The sequence below is a fragment of the Panthera leo genome, chromosome C1 (assembly GCF_018350215.1).
Source record: "Panthera leo isolate Ple1 chromosome C1, P.leo_Ple1_pat1.1, whole genome shotgun sequence".
Lineage (NCBI taxonomy): Eukaryota > Metazoa > Chordata > Mammalia > Carnivora > Felidae > Panthera > Panthera leo.
Window position 1 is genome coordinate 77,826,064 of NC_056686.1, and position 16,441 is coordinate 77,842,504.

A 16,441-nucleotide genomic window follows, 5' to 3' on the forward strand; every position below is an offset into this window, starting at 1 on the left:
TCTAGGCTATGAGCTGTCAGCGCAGAGCCCGATGCAGGGCTCAAACCCATGAACCACGAGATCATGACCTGAGCTGAAGTCAGACACTTAACTGACTGAGCCACCAGGAACTCTCCCTCCCTCAAAATAGTGAGTCTTAATAGTCTTAAAAAAAATTTTTTTGTTGGGGAGCCTGGGTGGCTCAGTCAGTTAAGCATCTGACTCTTGGTTTTGGCTCAGGTCATGATCTCACAGTTTCCTGAATTCGAGCCCTGCACCAGTCTCCGTGCTGACAGTGCAGAGCCTGCCTGGAATTCTCAGTGTTCCTCTTTCTCTACCCCTCTCCCACTTGTGCTGTCCCTGTCTCTCTCAAAATAAATAAACTTTAAAAAAAAATTTAAGAAAAAGACTATGCTCAAAAATATTACAATCAATTTCTAATAGTGATGCACAAATCAGGATTTTAATCTCCTGTTTCTTGACTGAGCTCCAAACATTACTTTTCAACTGCCTGCTACATCTTAAACTTAACATTTCCAAAATAAATTTACTTGCACCCCTTCAAGAAATTCTCTCCTCTTCTTAAGTTGCCCTTTTCTATTCAGGATATAATATGTTATCCTCCCAGAGGCTAGAAATCCAGTCATTTTTGTTACCTTTCTCAATCCCACAATCAATTAGCCCTCTGTATCCCCTAAAACTTCCTTACAAGTGCTACGCAGTGCTAAGTGGAGAATGGTTAAAAGCTCTGAAACCAAGCTACACAGGTCTGAACACTGGATGTCACATGTTTCCTTATCTACAAACTGAATTTAATAGTACCCTATGGGATTCTGGGAGGCTAAATGAGTTAACAGATGTCAAGCATTTTAGACAGCACCTGGCACATGGTAAATGCTTAATAAATATTAACTATTATTAATTTTATTATTATTAGCTCTAAGTAAAATACTCTCAAAGATTATCCTCGAAAACACAATTGGGAAACATCAAGGAGTTAAAGAAAATATTACATTTACTCTATTTGGGGCTACAAAGGTACTATAAACACATATCCAAAAAAATGTATTAAATTAAATGTCCTAATTTTTCAAAAAAAGAATTTTTTATATAAAAAAGGAATAAGCCCTTTGAACTACTATGCATGATTTAAAAGTTTTAGTAATGTCCTAAACACCATCAAAGTGCCCTGGTTATAATCAGAGACCAGCATAACTAGTTTGTGATATCAACAAAAAAAACTTCCACATAAATAAACAGTACTGTAAATGAAGAAAGAGTGTGTTCCTGGAAAGAAGATGGTCTTTTCTTGCATAACAGGGCAAGTACAAAGATACAAAATTTAGCAGTGTTTTCAATACTGTGTCCCAGGAAAAAGTTGTTCCTGATCCCAAAAAGATCCTTTTCCTATGTTGAGAATGATTTCTCAGATAATTATAGCTGGATGATAACGGCCAGTAAAGCCATTTAAGTCTCTCCCTATTCTGATTCTATGCACCCAAATACTATTATCTTACTTAATATTTGGTTTTCCATATACATCTGGCTGAAAGAAAAGAATGTGCTGATCACCAAAAATGAGTATCTTAGGCTGCCTGATACTTATAATACAAAATATAAATTAATAATCCAAATGCCACTTTTGATCTCTAAGCAATCCCTGTTTTTTTAAAGCACTTTACTCATACTTCAACTATAGCACTTATTTCATTTATTCTGCCTTCTTACTGCTAGTTGTTTACCTGTTTATCTCTTCTACCAGACTATTATAAACACTGTCAAGAATATAAATAGACCTAATTCTTTTTTGTTTTCCACATTCCTATTGTAGAAGTTTAAGTTGATTCTTAAATGTTTAATGAGTAAATGGGTGGAAGAATAATAACATCATGTGGCTATTATCATTCTAATAAATACTAAAAAGTACTCATAAAGATTGTACTTACCTTATTCTTTTCATTTTGAATAATTTCTACTAGCTGCTCTATATGCCCTTCATCTATGCATCTTTGGCCTGCTAACTGAAATAGACCAAAATCTTCTTCTTTAAAGTCTTGTTCTTCTAGGATTTGCTGACAAAAACAAAATGAAGACAAAACAAACATGTTTAGGTGAATAAAAATTCAGTAACTCCTTGCTTTATCCTCTCTGGAGAAAAAGAGAAAATCTGTTTAAGTTCTAGGTAAGTTGCACACTTGCATATGTATGAAAATTAGAACAAGACTAATGAGTACCATAATGAATGATCTTGAAATCCACTCTGCCAAATAATTCTACAATAAAGATCAGTATTAAAAATTTAAAAGGTTACTTAGACAAGTAGGTCACTTGGAGAATAATCTAATCTGCCTTCTGGCCCTCCTGCTATTTATTCACAGGTCAAACAAAGCAAGGATTAAAGAAGATAAGCGATTTGAATGACCCTAAATGTAACTAAAAATAATCTGTGTCTTGCCCACATTTTAAAAGGTATTTAACTTTACACACACACACACACACACACACACACACACACACACACACACAAATACTTACACATCTCTTTATTATGGATTGAAGTTCTTCCACAGCCATTCCTCTTTATTTTTCCTACTTTTGATGCTGAAATATAAAAGTTATCAGTGATATTAAAGCGTTAAGTTGTATTTCATTCTGGTGAATTTCTAGTAAATACAATAAGGAAAATGTCAAGTTTTAAAGCTGAAATGTTTTTATTGAAAGGATCTTAGCCTAAGGGGGTAAAACTGTTGCATCTATTAAGAGCACAGTTTTGAAAGATACACTTGAAAAAACATTTTTTCTCTAGGGTACGCCCACCCAACAGGAGCGCAAATTTGGACTACGTAAATGGCTTAAAAAGGCACAGTATTTCTTTTCTGAAAAAATTTCCAGAAGGTGTTCCTGAAGTCAGTTCTAATCCTTAGGGAATTAAACAAAAAATTGTTTAATGTCCCACTTCACAAAACTTGTAGTCAACACAACTCACCCAGAGTGGGTGAAAGTTCAGATGCCCCCTGATCCGAGTGTGACCAGGGAGTTTCTCTAAGAGATGCAGTCCCCCAAATAATCCAGTTAATGTAATCAGTACACCGCACGAAGGCGAGGCAACCTGCAGCTCTCAGGAGAGCACCGTTCCGTTCTCCCAGGCCATCGTTCCTCCCGGAGAGAAGGACAGGCCCGCAATGGGGGCACGGGTCAGCGGGGCTTCACGGCCGCGCGATCCAGGGCAGATAAAGCCCCAGCGCGCGTGCGGGCGGCATCCAAGGGAAGCCATTTCTCCCGATTCCTCCACGCCTAGGCGTTCGGGCCCCAGGACCTCGCGGGGCCTTGCGGGCCGTGGAGCCGGGTCCTCCGCCGCTCACAGCTCGCCGCGAGCCCGGGCCGTCCCAGACTTCCAGGTGGGTCCACTTACCGGCTGGGCCTCTGGCCACTCTCATCACCCTCCTTCACTTCCTCCGGCCGCCCAGGCCTCTCTGCCGGCCCCGCCCCGCCCCGGCCGGCCCCGCCCAGCGCTACGCGAGGGGAGGCGGAGCTTCGGGAGACGCCGGCTCCCGGTGTGACCCTCTGACGACGCTACCCATGGCTGACTCGGCTGGGCCGCGCTCCGCCCGCCTCAAGGCCCGGACTCCCCGCGCTTCTCGAAACGCCACAGGTAGGAAGAAGGGCCTTATCCCACGATTGGACCCTGGGAGTTGAACGCCTACAGGGTTCCAGACTAAAACCCGCGGGGCACACCCCAAAGGCTGCTCCAGGGAAGGAGGTCTTCAGGGCAGAGAAGGCCGAGAGCGTCCCTTCGCTGTCCTCGAGTCTTCTACAAAAGACCTCCGGCCAGACCCCCACCTCTTTACACTAGTGTCCCAAGAATTTTCCCCAGAATGGGCTGTCTCTGAAGGAGAGGGCGTAGAGGTGCTGGAGCCTAGAGCCAGGTCGCCAGAATGGGTAAGTGACCAGGGCAACGTAGGCAGGCCTTGTGCAGCTGGCTTTGAATCTCCCTCGCGCCAGCCCACCTTCGAGATGTACTGCTGCTTAGGTCCTTGGATGATCCTCTGAGGTGTCAGACCCCACGGTCTTTTCCTGCGAGCGAACATTCGGGGGATGGAGAGAGGTTGCCTCTAAAAGTACCCATATCTCAGATTTTCAGGAGCCCGTAACCGTGTCACTGTGATACATAAGAAACTTCAATCCCAAAAGAGATACACTCCAAGAAAAATTGGGAAATAATTAACGGAAGTAAACTGGATTCCCTGCCCATTTCATTTGTTTTACACACAGGATTAGAAAGTAATGTGTGGGAGAAGAAGAAAAGGTTGTCTGCGGTTTATTTGAGCAAGAATCTGCCCTGTAAACTAGTGTGTTTGAGTAGACATGACCTACTGTTTTTGTTTTTGTTTTTTTTTAATTATAGGTGCTAAACAGACAAATGCCTTAAAACAAGAAGATACTTCTAAAAGGTATGAGAACTACTTGGACAACTGCATTCTCTTATCTGTTGATCTCATATTGAACTATTTTTAAAAACAATAAAGGCTGATACCATAGAGAAAATTATTATGAGAGAGAAGGGGAAGATCTGAGAATAACTATAAATTCTCCCATAGACTCTTTGTATCACTCTACTCCAGGCTTTAAGAAAACCAAATCAAGACACTGCTAGTGTAGGTGTAAGTATCTGCAGAAAGATTTGTAAGGGAATAAGCATTCCTAAATTAACCAGGTACTCCTTTTATACCTCTTCAGATACACTTTCTTTTTATTTCTTTATATGCTAAAGACTTCCAAGAAACCTTTTCTATTCTTGTTTACATCATGTCCATATCTTCAGCAAAAAGTCTTATTCTGTGTCTTGGCATTTCCTGAAAAGGCTAGATTTATCTCCTGTCACAAAAAAGTTTTTAGAACAGGAGTAGTCTATGAAGATGATTAGAATATTTATGTCTGTGATGGATCTTTTTTATCAAGTATTGGCTTTCATTTACTCATTCTTTCAAAATTATTTACCGAGTATGAGATATGCCAGACCTGTGTTAGGCCCTGAGGATATGGTTTTGAGCAGAATAGACACAGTTCCTTTCTAGTGGAACAGAGAAATACCAATTAAATTATCACAACTGAATGCATAATTACAAGTTGTGATAAGTGCTGTAAGGGAAAAAACTCTCTGCCCCTCCCCTACTCATGCTCTGTCTCTCTCAAAAATAAATATTTTTTAAAAAGTGAGTGTGGCTGTTACTGAAGGTTTAGATAATTAACAGCTTGAGTCAGCAATTCCTCAGTGTAGGTTGTAGACTGATCCTAGTACAATGCATTGCTCTTACTGGTAGGCAACAATATGAGAAAAATAAAATGCTTTTCATAAAGCTAAATACATTTAATATAGAAAACTTTCTTTTAGTCTATATTCATGTCTTTTATACTTTTTGGATGTAAGAATGGTCTTTATGAAATGGTGGGAGAACAATTCTTAGTTGCAAATTTCTTTACAAGAAAAAAGTTTTTTTAACATTTATTCATTTTAGACAGAGCACGAAGGGGGGAGAGGCAGAGAGAGAGGGAGGAGACACAGAATCCCAAGCAGGCTCCAGGCTCCAGGCTCCGAGCTGTCAGCACAGAGCCGGACGCAGGGCTGAGCCGAAGTTGGTCGCTTAACTGCTTAACATCCCAGGTGCCCCTGTTGTAAATTTCTTCTTATTTTAATGCCCTTATTTGGCAAAAGAAATAGTTGATCCTGTGTCATCTTCCTTTTTTGTGGAATGTTATTGTTTTTGTAGAATATTTTTGCTCCAGGCAAGGAATTAGAGTCTAAAGTCGTGATGGCGCCTGGGTGGCGCAGTCGGTTAAGCGTCCGACTTCAGCCAGGTCACCATCTCGCGGTCCGTGAGTTCGAGCCCCGCGTCAGGCTCTGGGCTGATGGCTCGGAGCCTGGAGCCTGTTTCCGATTCTGTGTCTCCCTCTCTCTCTGCCCCTCCCCCGTTCATGCTCTGTCTCTCTCTGTCCCAAAAATAAATAAAAAACGTTGAAAAAAAAAAATTAAAGTCTTGGGGGTCACTGAAAATAGGGAGAAAAAATGAATACATTCTAGATCAAGGCCCAGGAGACCAGCAAAGGTAGTTCTGGTAGGAAAGGAGAAAACAGTACAGGAAAGGAGCAAATAAGTTACCAAGATGGTTGGGTATCTCTGTTCCTATGGAAGGATTCTCAACCCTTTTGCACATTAGGATTATCTGGAGCACTTTTTTTTTTTTAATTTTTTTTTTTTAACGTTTATTTATTTTTGAGACAGAGAGAGACAGAGCATGAACAGGGGAGAGGCAGAGAGAGAGAGGGAGACAGAATCAGAAGCAGGCTCCAGGCTCTGAGCCATCAGCCCAGAGCCCGACACAGGGCTCGAACTCACGGACCGTGAGATCGTGACCTGAGCTGAAGTCGGACGCTTAACCGACTGAGCCACCCAGGTGCCCCTGGAGCACTTTTAAGAAAACACCAATAACTAGGCCCCATCCTCAGAGATTCTGATTGAATTAACCTGCAGTGGAACGCAGGCATAGACATCTTTTAAAGAAATCTTCTCAGATGATCCTCATGTGCAAGTAGAGTTGAGAACCACTGTCCTAGAGCCGTTGTTTGATCAAATGGTCTCTGCTTTTATGTTCCATGATGTGTAGGGGCCAGCAAAGGCTGACAGTTCCACTGGTGCCAAGACAAGGAGCAGCTCTCTTGGGAAGATTGTGTTCCTCAACTACACAGTCACGTCAATATAGTTATTTAATAAGATTTTACAGCAAAATAAGTAAACACTTCTTTGCAGATAGGACTCTATCTTGTCAAACTGAGCTATCAGTTAACTTTTGAGACTTGACACACGTTTTTACTTGTAAGAACAGCTGAAGTTGTCGGTTTCCTCTCATATCTCTCCTGATTTCTAAGGATTTCAGAGGAAAAGCCTGTCTTCTTAGATACCCACAGGAATGATTGAGACAATATAAACGCTAACTGGCAAAAAGATATCACCTATTTTCTTCCTTGTGCTTTGATGCTTGGAAATCAAATAGTCCTGTTACTGTGGCAGACTTCTGTGTGTTAATATTTTGAGACATATTCATCACAGGTAGCAGCGTTAAAAAATATAAATTTAAGTAGCAAAATAGCACATTATGTTTGTGCTGTATTATAAAACAAAATTGGCTGTGATAAAACTTGTAAGTAGAATAACTTAAGTTTAAGTTTAATTTTATTTAATTTTAGGAAAGCAGAACTAGAAGCAGCTGTGAGAAAGAAGATTGAATTTGAGAGAAAAGCTCTACATATTGTTGAACAGCTTTTAGAAGAGGATATTACAGAAGAATTCCTAAGGGAGTGTGTATGTGTTAAATTGGGAAATTATTACTTTTGTAGTTTTCGATCTTTAAATCTGTGCAATATCAAGCTTCCTTGTATTGTCAAAATCTTTGACTCTCCTCTCAGTCACTAGATGCAGGTAGCGTGCTATATAACTCATACACTTTAAAATAATCAACTATTATGCATTCCTTGTTGTATAATGAATTTAAAATGCACTAATGAAAAACAACATGCATATTTTACCCCTTAATAGTAGTTCTTTAAACAAGTCTGCTAATCTCACTTGATTTTTATCACTTTGCACTAATCATCCCAACGTTATTTTCCATATTCTGTGTGTTTCCTATGTTAGTAACAGAAGGTTGTTATTTTTGTTAATGTAATTCTATTAGGTTTGATATTTTAAAAACTTGGAATATAGATCATTTATGATTTAACGTATAACAGGATTGCAGTCTGCATTAAAAGTTTTTTCTTTAACAACTTTCTTGCACTAAAATTTTGAATGGAAATTTCTCTTATATCCTCATAATCCTTAGAAAAATTAAAAAGAAAATTAAAACTCTGAACTCCCATTGCAAAAATAATTATTAATGTGGCTCAGAGATTTTTCTAAATAAGAGGAATATAAATATGAAGATATATATACTTTTTAAATTCTGGTGCTTTACTATAGTCTTTGTTTTTTATTGTTGCTTTTGGTTTGTTTCAAGTTGTTATTTAAATTCTATTTAGTTAATACGTAATATTGATTTCAGGAGTAGAATTTAGTGATTCATCACTTATATATAAACCCAGTGCTGATTATAACAAGTGCCCTCCTTAATATCCATTACCCATTTAGCCCATCCCCTTCCCACCTTCCCTCCATTGACACTGTTTGTTCTCTGTAGTTAAGAGTCTCCTATGGTTTGCCTCCTCTTTTTTTTATTCCCTTCCCCTATGTTCATTTGTTTTGTTTCTTAAATTTTACGTGTGAGCTAAATCATGGTATTTGTCTTTCTCTTCTGACATTTCACTTAACATAACACACTCTAGCTCTGTCTGCTTCGTTGCAAATGTCAAGATACAATTCTCTTTGATGGCTGAGTAATATTCTTTTGTACATGTATACACATATATGTGTATATATACTTATGTATATATGTATGTATGTGTATATACATACACACACACCACATCTTCTTTACCCATTTATCAGTTGGTGGTCATTTGGACTTTTTCCATAATTTGGCTATTGTTGATAATGCTGCTATAAACATTGGGGTACTTGTGCTTTTTTTTTCACTTTTATGTATTTATTTACCAAAACTTGCATAAACCTGACCTCATTCACCAACACAAAACATACAACCAGGGGAGACACACACACACACACACACACACACACACACACACTCAAAGGCCGTGGAAGAGGCTATCAAGTACTTTGAAGGACAGGAAGGAATGAACACAGCTGGGGGGACTTTTGATTTCAGTTGCAGTTGGGAAGGGCTCTGGTCCCACACACTGGGAAGGTAGAAGGATGAGAAAGATAATAAATAGAATCCTGGGCCCATCTTGCTTTGGTACATTACAGGTATAGTCCTGTGCATGGCCCGGGCAGCACCCAGCCCTTAGCCAGCAGCAGGAGCCAAGGAGGCAGAGCCTGAGCAGCTGGTGCAGGCAGGTCAGACATGCAGCCAGAGGTCCCCTCCAAAGGGGGGACCCCGTGCTCCACAAGGCAAGAGGTAAGACTGAGCCAGGCTCTGAAGACCCTCGCTGTTCATGTCTGAGGAAATGGTCTTTTTCCTTTTCTGAATCTTCAGTGAGTGCGAAGTGCCCTCCCACACGGGTGGCTTCCTCTTGACCACACGCAGGTTCTGGCTGCAGCTCAGAGGCTTCTCTCGGGGTCAGGCAGGTGGCTGAGAGACTGCCTCTGTACCTGACCAACACTCATCCTCAGTGTCACTGTCCTGCAGGCCCCCTGCTCTATAACTGATGGGCGGCCTGAGGTGAGGTACCTGGTCCTCCAGGTAGAGAGGATGCTGGTAGGCAGGGGGCAGGGGCATCAAGGATGGAGTGCAGGTCCTGCATGGAGAAGCTCCGCAGCCTTCCAGCCAGTGCACCCTGACTCTTGGTGGTAGGCTGTACAGCAGTCGAAGCAGCAATGTTGAGACCCCCGTTTCCCAAAGCTGAGCATCGTCTCATAGCTGCGTTCCTTGGTGTGCACGATGCAGGTATTTTGTTTTTTTGTGAAGTATTTTTGTTTCCTTTGGGTAAATACCTAGTAGTGCAATTGCTGGATCATAGTACTTCTGTTTTTACCTTTTTCGAGGAACCTCCATATTGTTTTCCAGAGTGGCTGTACCAGTTTATGTTCCCACCAACAGTACAAGAGGGTTTCCCTTTCTCTTCATCCTCACCAACATCTGTTGATTCTTGGCTTATTAATTTAAACCATTCCGACAGGTATGAGGTGGTATCTCATCGTAGTTTTGATTTGTATTTCGCTAATGATGAGTGATGTTGTGCATCTTTGCATGTGTCTGTTAGCCATTTGGATGTCTTCTTTGGAAAAATGTCTGTTCATGTCTTCTACCCATTTCTTCGCTAGATGATTTGTTTTTTGGGTGTTGAGTTTGAGAAGCTCTTTACAGATTTTGATTACTATTTATCAAATAGGTCATTTGCAGATATCTTCTCCCATTCTGCAGGCTGCCTTTTAGTTTTGTTTCCTTCGCTTTACAGAAGCTTTTTTATCTGGATAAAGTCCCACTAGTTCATGTTTCCTTTTGTTTCTCTTGCCTCTGGAGATGTGTCTAGTAAGAAGTGGCTACAGCCGAGGTCAAAAAGGTTGCTGTCTGTGTTCTCCTCTAGGATTTTGATGGTTTCCTGTCTCACATTTTAGGTGTTTCATCCATTTTGAGTTTATTTGTGTGTGTGGTATAAGGAAGTGGTTGAGTTTCATTCTTCTGAATGTTGCTGTCCAATTTTCCCAACACCATTTGTCAAAGAGACTGTCCTTTTTCCATTGGATTAGTTGCAAAGATTAGTTGACCATATAGTTATGGGTCCATTTCTGGTTTTCTGTTCTGTTCCTTTGATCTATATGTCTGTTTTTGTGCCAGTACCATACTGTCTTGATGACTATAGCTTTGTAATGTGGCTTAAAGTCTGGAATTGTGACGCCTCCAGCTTTGCTTTTTGTTTTCAAGATTGCTTTAGCTGTTTGGGGTCTTTTGTGGTTCCATGCAAATTTTAGGATTGTTCAAACTCTAAAAAATCTTGGTGGTATTTTGATAGGGATTGCATTAAATGTGTAGATTGCTTTGAGTAGTATAAACATTTTAACAATATTTGTGCTTCCAATCCATGAACATGGAATCTTTTTCCATTTCTTTTTGTCCTCTTCAATTTCGTTCATAAGTTTTCTATAGTTTTTAGAGTATAAATCTTTTACCTCTTTGGTTAGGCTTATTTCTAGGTATCTTATGATATTTTGTGCATTTGTAAGTGGGATCGATTCCTTAATTCCTCTTTCTACTGCTTCATTTTTGGTGTATAGAAATGCAGTCAATTTTGGGGGACACCTAGGTGGCTCAGTCAGTTGAGCCTCTGACCTTGGCTCAGGTCCTGATCTCACAGTTTGTGAGTTTGAGCTCTGCATCGGGCTCACTACTGTCAGTGTAGAGCTGGCTTCAGATCCTCTGAACCCCTCTCTCTCTGGCCCTCCCCCACTCATACTCTCTCAAAAATAAACAAACATTAAAAAAAATAAAAAGAAATGCAACATTTCTGTACATTGATTTTATATCCCGTGAGTTTCCTGAATTCATGTATCAGTTCTTGCTTTTTTTTGGTGGAGTCTTAGGTTTTCTACATAGAGTATCAGGTCATCTGCAAATAATGAAATTTTGACTTCTTTACTGCTTGTGATGCCTTTTATTTCTTTTTGTTGTCTGATTACTGAGGCTAAGACTTCTAGTATTATATTAAATAATAGCATTGAGAGTGGACATCCTTTTTCCTGACCATAGAGGAAAAGCTCTGTTTTTACCCATTGAGGAATATTAACTGTGTGCCTTTTGAACCACCCTGCAGCACAGGAATAAATCCCACTTAATTGTGGTAAATAATTCTTTTAACGTTATGTTGAATTCGATTTCATAGTGTCTTGTTGAGAATTTTTGCATCCATGTTCATCAGGGCTGTTGGCCTGTAATTCTCCTTTTTAGTGGGGTCTTTGTCTGGTTTTGGAATCAAGGTATTGCTGGCCTCGTAGAATGATTTTGGAAGTTTTCCTTCCATTTCCTAACATTTCCTTCCATTTCTGTTCCAAATTGTTTTGGAACAATTTGAGAAGAATAGGCATTAACTCGTCTTTAAATGTCTGGTAGAATTCCCCTAGGAAGCCATCTGGCCCTGGACTTCTGTGTGTGGGAGATTTTTCATTATTGATTGCTTTTTTTTTTTTGCTGGCTGTGAGCCTGTTCAGTTTTGTTTCTTCTTATTTCAGTTTTGGTAGTTTTTGTGTTTTAGGAATTTGTCCATTTCTTCCAGGCTGCCCAATTTGTTCGCAAATAATTTTTCATAATCTCTTATGATTATTTGTGTTTCTAGGATGTTGGTTGTGATCTCTTCTCTTTCATTTGTGATTTATTTGGGTCCTTTCTTTTTTTGATAAGTCTGACTAGGGGTATATCAGTTTTATTAGTTCATTCAAAGAACCATCTTCCTACTTTCATTTATCTGCTCTACTGGGTTTTTTTGTTTTGTTTTGTTTCTGTATCATTTATTTCTGCCCCAATCTTTATTATTTCGCTTCTGCTGGCTTTTGGCTTTATTTGCTGTTCCTCTTCTAGCTCCTTTAGGTGTAAGGTTAGATTGTGTATTTGAGATTTTTCTTGTTTCTTGAGGTAGGCCTACATGGCGATATACTCCTCTTATGGCCGCTTTTGCTGCATCCCAAAGGTATTAGACTGTTATGTTTTCATTTTCATTTGCTTCCATGTTTTTTTAAGGTTTATTTTTATTTATTTTGAGAGAGAGATAGCAAATGTGGGAGGGTTAGAGAAAGAGGGAGACAGCAGGGTCCATGCTGTCATCGCAGAGCCTGATGTGGGTCTCAAACTCACTAACCCTGAGATCATGACCTGTGCTGAAGTCAAGAATTGAACGCTCAACTGACTGAGCCACCCAGGCGCCCTGAGCTTCCATGTATTTTTTTATTCTTTCTTTCATTCCTGGTTATTCAATTTATTGTTTAGTAGGTTGTGCTTTAACCTCTGTGTATTTGTGGTCCTTCCAAATTTTTTTCTTTTGGTCACTTTCAAGTTTCCTAGCATTGTGGTCTGCAAATAATGCATGGAGTGATCTCGATCTCTTTTTACTTGTTGAGAGCTGATTTGTGACCCAGTATGTGATATATTCTGAAGATTTTTTACGTGCACCCAAATGAAAGTGTATTCTGCTGCTTTAGGATGAAATGTTGTGAATGCGTCTGTTAAGTCCACCTGGTCCAATGTGTCATTCAAAGCCATTGTTTCCTTGTTGATTTTCTACTTAGATGATCTGTCCATTGATGTAAATGGGGGGTTAAAGTTCCCTACTCTTATTGTATTGTTACCAATGAGTTTCTTTATGTTTGTTATTATTTGGTTAATATATTTGGGTGCTTTAAGTTGGGGACATAATTATTTACAATTATTAGATCTTGTTGGGTAGACCCTTTTATTATGATACAGTGCCTTTCTTCATCTCTTGTTACTGTCTTTGGTTTAAAATCTAGTTTATCTAAGTATGGCTGCTCCAGCTTTCTTTTGACATCCATTAGCATGTCATGATAAATGGTTCTTCGTCCCCTTTCAATCTGCAAGTGTCTTTAAGCCTAAAATGGGTATCTTGTAGCTAGCATATAGATAGGTTTTGTTTTTTATCCATTCTAATACTGTCTTTTGATTGGAACATTTAGTCCATTTATATTCAGAGAGATTATTGATAGATTTGATTTAGTGCCATTGTATTATTTGTAAAGCTGTATTTCTGGTGATGTTCTCTGTTCCTTTCTAATCTTTGTTGCTTTTCGTATTTCTTTCCCACTCAAAAAAGTCCCATTTAATATATCTTGCAGGCTTGTTTAGTTGTCATGAACTCCTTTAGTTTTTGTGTGTCTAGGAAACTCTTTATCTCTCCTTTTCTGGTTGACAGCCTTGCTGGATAAAGTATTCTTGGCTGCTCTTTTCCCATTCAGCATGTTGAATATATCATGTCACTCCCTTCTGGCCTGCCAAGGTTCTGTGGAGAGATCTGCTGCTAACCTTATTTGCCTTCCCCCTAGGTTAGGAATTTCTTTTCCTTGCTTTCAGGATTCTTTGCTTATGTCTGTACTTTGCCAATTTTACTACAGTAGTCTTAGTGTTGGCCTGCTTTTGTTGATTTCGATGGGAGTTCTCTATAGCTCCTGGTCCTGGATGTCTGTTTCCTTCCCCAGATTAGCGAAGTTTTCAGCTGTAATTTGGTCAAATAAACTTTCTTTTCCTTTTTCTCCTCTCTTCTTTTGGGACTCCTGTGATACTAATGTTACTATGCTTTATGCGGTCACTGAATTCACTAAGTCTACATTCCTGATCCAGTATTTTCCTTTCCCTCTTCCTTTCAGCCTCATTATTTTCCATAATTTTATCTTCTATATCACTTATTTGTTCCTCTGATTCTTCCATCCTTGTGTTCATTATACCAGTCAGTTTTGCATCTCAGTTATAGCATTTCTTATTTCGGCCTAATTTTTAGCTCTTTTATCTCTGTGGTAGGGACTCCCTGGTGTCTTCTATGCTGCCTCAAGCCCAGCTAGTATTCTTATGATTATTGTTTTAAATTCTGGTTCAGGTATATTACTTATATCTGTTTTGATTAGATCCCTGGCCATGACCTCTTCTTGTTCTTTCTTCTGGGATGAATTTTTCCATCTTGGCATTTTGTCTAGGTCTCTGTCTTCTCTGTGTTAGGAAAGCCTGTTATGTGTCCTGCTTCTAACAGTAATAGGTGTGTGTATTAAGAAGAGGTCATATACTGTCCAGGGCCTAGCACTTCAGGAAGTGTTTCTGGTGTATGCTGTGTGCACTCTGCCATTGTGTTTTGGGTGCTCTTTCTGTCCTCTGCAGAATTTCTCCTTGTCTGTAATGGGAAGTGTTTGTACCTTGTCCTCTGTGTGATTAGTTTTAAGTATTTGTGTTTTGGTCAGCTTATTAAGAGTATAGATCCTGTTTCCCCTAGAGCTGACACTTTGCAGCATTCTGTGGTTAGTAGACTTGGTGGGTGTGGAGGACCGTTGTGCTGGTCTTCTGGGAGGGTGGCCTGCTGCTGCTCTCTCAGACATAATGACCCTAGTTCAGAAGCACCTGAAGAGCTCAGGGAGGACAGGACTTGGTGTAAGCAGCTCAAGCCTCTACTGTGGGCTCTTTACTGCTCACTGAAGTCCATCCATGCTAAATGGCATCAGCTGGCTCTCTAGTCCCCAGAGAGGGGAGTTTGTACCCACCACTGTTCAGGAAGTGCTCACAGAAGAGCAAACAATCTCCCGTCATTTGTCCCAAGCATTCCTCAGATCTCTTCCTTCACCCTGTCTGTGTCCGACTCATCTGCCCATCTGGTGGTGCAGTGCTACTATGGTTTATCTCAGGTGCGATGGCTAGGTTTCAAAATTCCATATTTTATGCACCCAGTGTGGCATGGACCTGCTCTGATCCTCTGGGGAAGGGTCTCACAACACTGGGGCGGGTGCCGGTTTGTCCCAGAAGGGCAGTGGCACAAATTCACTAGGCTTGAAGTTTATGGTAAAACACAGCAAAAAGCCACCGTCCAGGTTAGCTGCCCTCCACAGCTGTCTCTGTTCCTATCCTAATGAATGGGACAGCTCAGTGGTACCTGCCAGCCCTCTTGTCCCTGGAGAGGCAGTGCTATCTCTCCCAAATGCACTCCAAGAAGGGAAACTGTCTCTGCCAGTACAACCCAGGGCATCCTCAGACCATGCTCTCTGCTCCCTGGCCTCTGCCCTCTGCCCTCCTTCTCCACAGGAGCACCATTGTGCCCTACAGCCTCCACCCCAGTGATGGGTCAGACTTCTAAAACCAGACTTTGAGCTCCACTGCTTGTAAAAACTTGGGATAATCAGCCCCTCTCTTTTTCCCCATCAGGGGTTTTGGCAAAATGTTTTCCTTGTGCAATGCCCTGCATCCTGCTCATTCCCTCTCTTTCTCTCCTTTCTCCTAATTAGGGCCCTCTCCTTTCTACAGCACCACTGATTATTTTCTCTCCCAAATCACATCTTTGCCCTTCCTGCCTTCCACAATATGTCCTCTTTTCTCCCCCTAGCTGTGCATCTTATTGTCTCAGTCCTAAGATCGATTTCCTGGGTGTTAAGAATGATTTGATATTTATCTAGCTGTGTTCCAGGGATGTGGTAAGCATAGGATCCCCCTCCTGCTCAGCCATCTTGACTCCTCCCCTCTAATGTGACAGTATTTAAATTGATACATGTAACTACATCAGAATCTGCATGCAGGATGCCACTAAAAACAAAGACAAACCAGAAATGCTTCATTTGAAACAAATACCTTATATCACTCTCAATAAAAAGTTGTTCAGTCCCTGGGAAAACAGAAAAACTTGTTCAAAAGTGATCTCAAAGTTATGAAACGAGTTGAGATTTGAACATGAAGATATCAAAGAAAGTATTTGGTGTTAGCTTATAAGTACCATCTCACCAGTCTCCTATACACATTTTTCAGAAACTGGAAAATTTTGCACAAAAATTTGTCAGGAATCACAATGACACGTTTGATACACACTGTTTTTTAAGACTGTGCTTCAAAAATAGGTAAATTATATTTTATTTTCCATGGTTTATTTTTTAATATTTTTTTAAATAAAATAAACTTTTCAGTGTTTTGCTTTGGTATAGCAATGACTATAGCACCAATTCTTTTTCCTGCCTCAGAATTACTTCATGAAGTACTTACCTACAACGATTCATAGTCTCCTGAGACAGATGTTTTTTTGGGCTATTTTTGTTTGTTTTTTTAATAATAGCTAACATTTTTGAGTGCTTACTATTTGTCAAATGTTTTTCTACGTTTATTACCTT

At 40.1% G+C, this 16,441-nt stretch overlaps 2 protein-coding genes and 1 pseudogene across 3 annotated transcripts in view; 1 reads left to right on the forward strand and 2 right to left on the reverse strand.

The window, feature by feature from the left end:
• GLMN (glomulin, FKBP associated protein) overlaps window positions 1-3,475 on the reverse strand; it is a 34,905-nt gene extending 31,430 nt beyond the window's left edge. The window contains exons 1-3 of the mRNA XM_042952816.1: window positions 3,392-3,475; window positions 2,515-2,580; window positions 1,926-2,051 (exon numbers count right to left, since the gene is read on the reverse strand). Coding sequence (XP_042808750.1) covers window positions 1,926-2,051; window positions 2,515-2,553 — 165 coding nt within the window. The 5' untranslated portion in view covers window positions 2,554-2,580; window positions 3,392-3,475. The remainder of the gene's footprint in view (window positions 1-1,925; window positions 2,052-2,514; window positions 2,581-3,391) is intronic.
• Window positions 3,316-16,441, forward strand: part of RPAP2 (RNA polymerase II associated protein 2) — a 99,497-nt gene continuing 86,371 nt past the window's right edge. Inside the window, exons 1-3 of one of the 2 annotated variants that reach the window (XM_042952814.1) lie at window positions 3,316-3,631; window positions 4,385-4,430; window positions 7,222-7,336. In XM_042952814.1, the coding sequence (XP_042808748.1) occupies window positions 3,559-3,631; window positions 4,385-4,430; window positions 7,222-7,336 (234 nt within the window). In that variant the 5' untranslated portion in view covers window positions 3,316-3,558. The remainder of the gene's footprint in view (window positions 3,632-4,384; window positions 4,431-7,221; window positions 7,337-16,441) is intronic. The other variant, XM_042952815.1, reaches the window with a different exon arrangement.
• LOC122227811 lies at window positions 8,818-9,547 on the reverse strand (annotated as a pseudogene).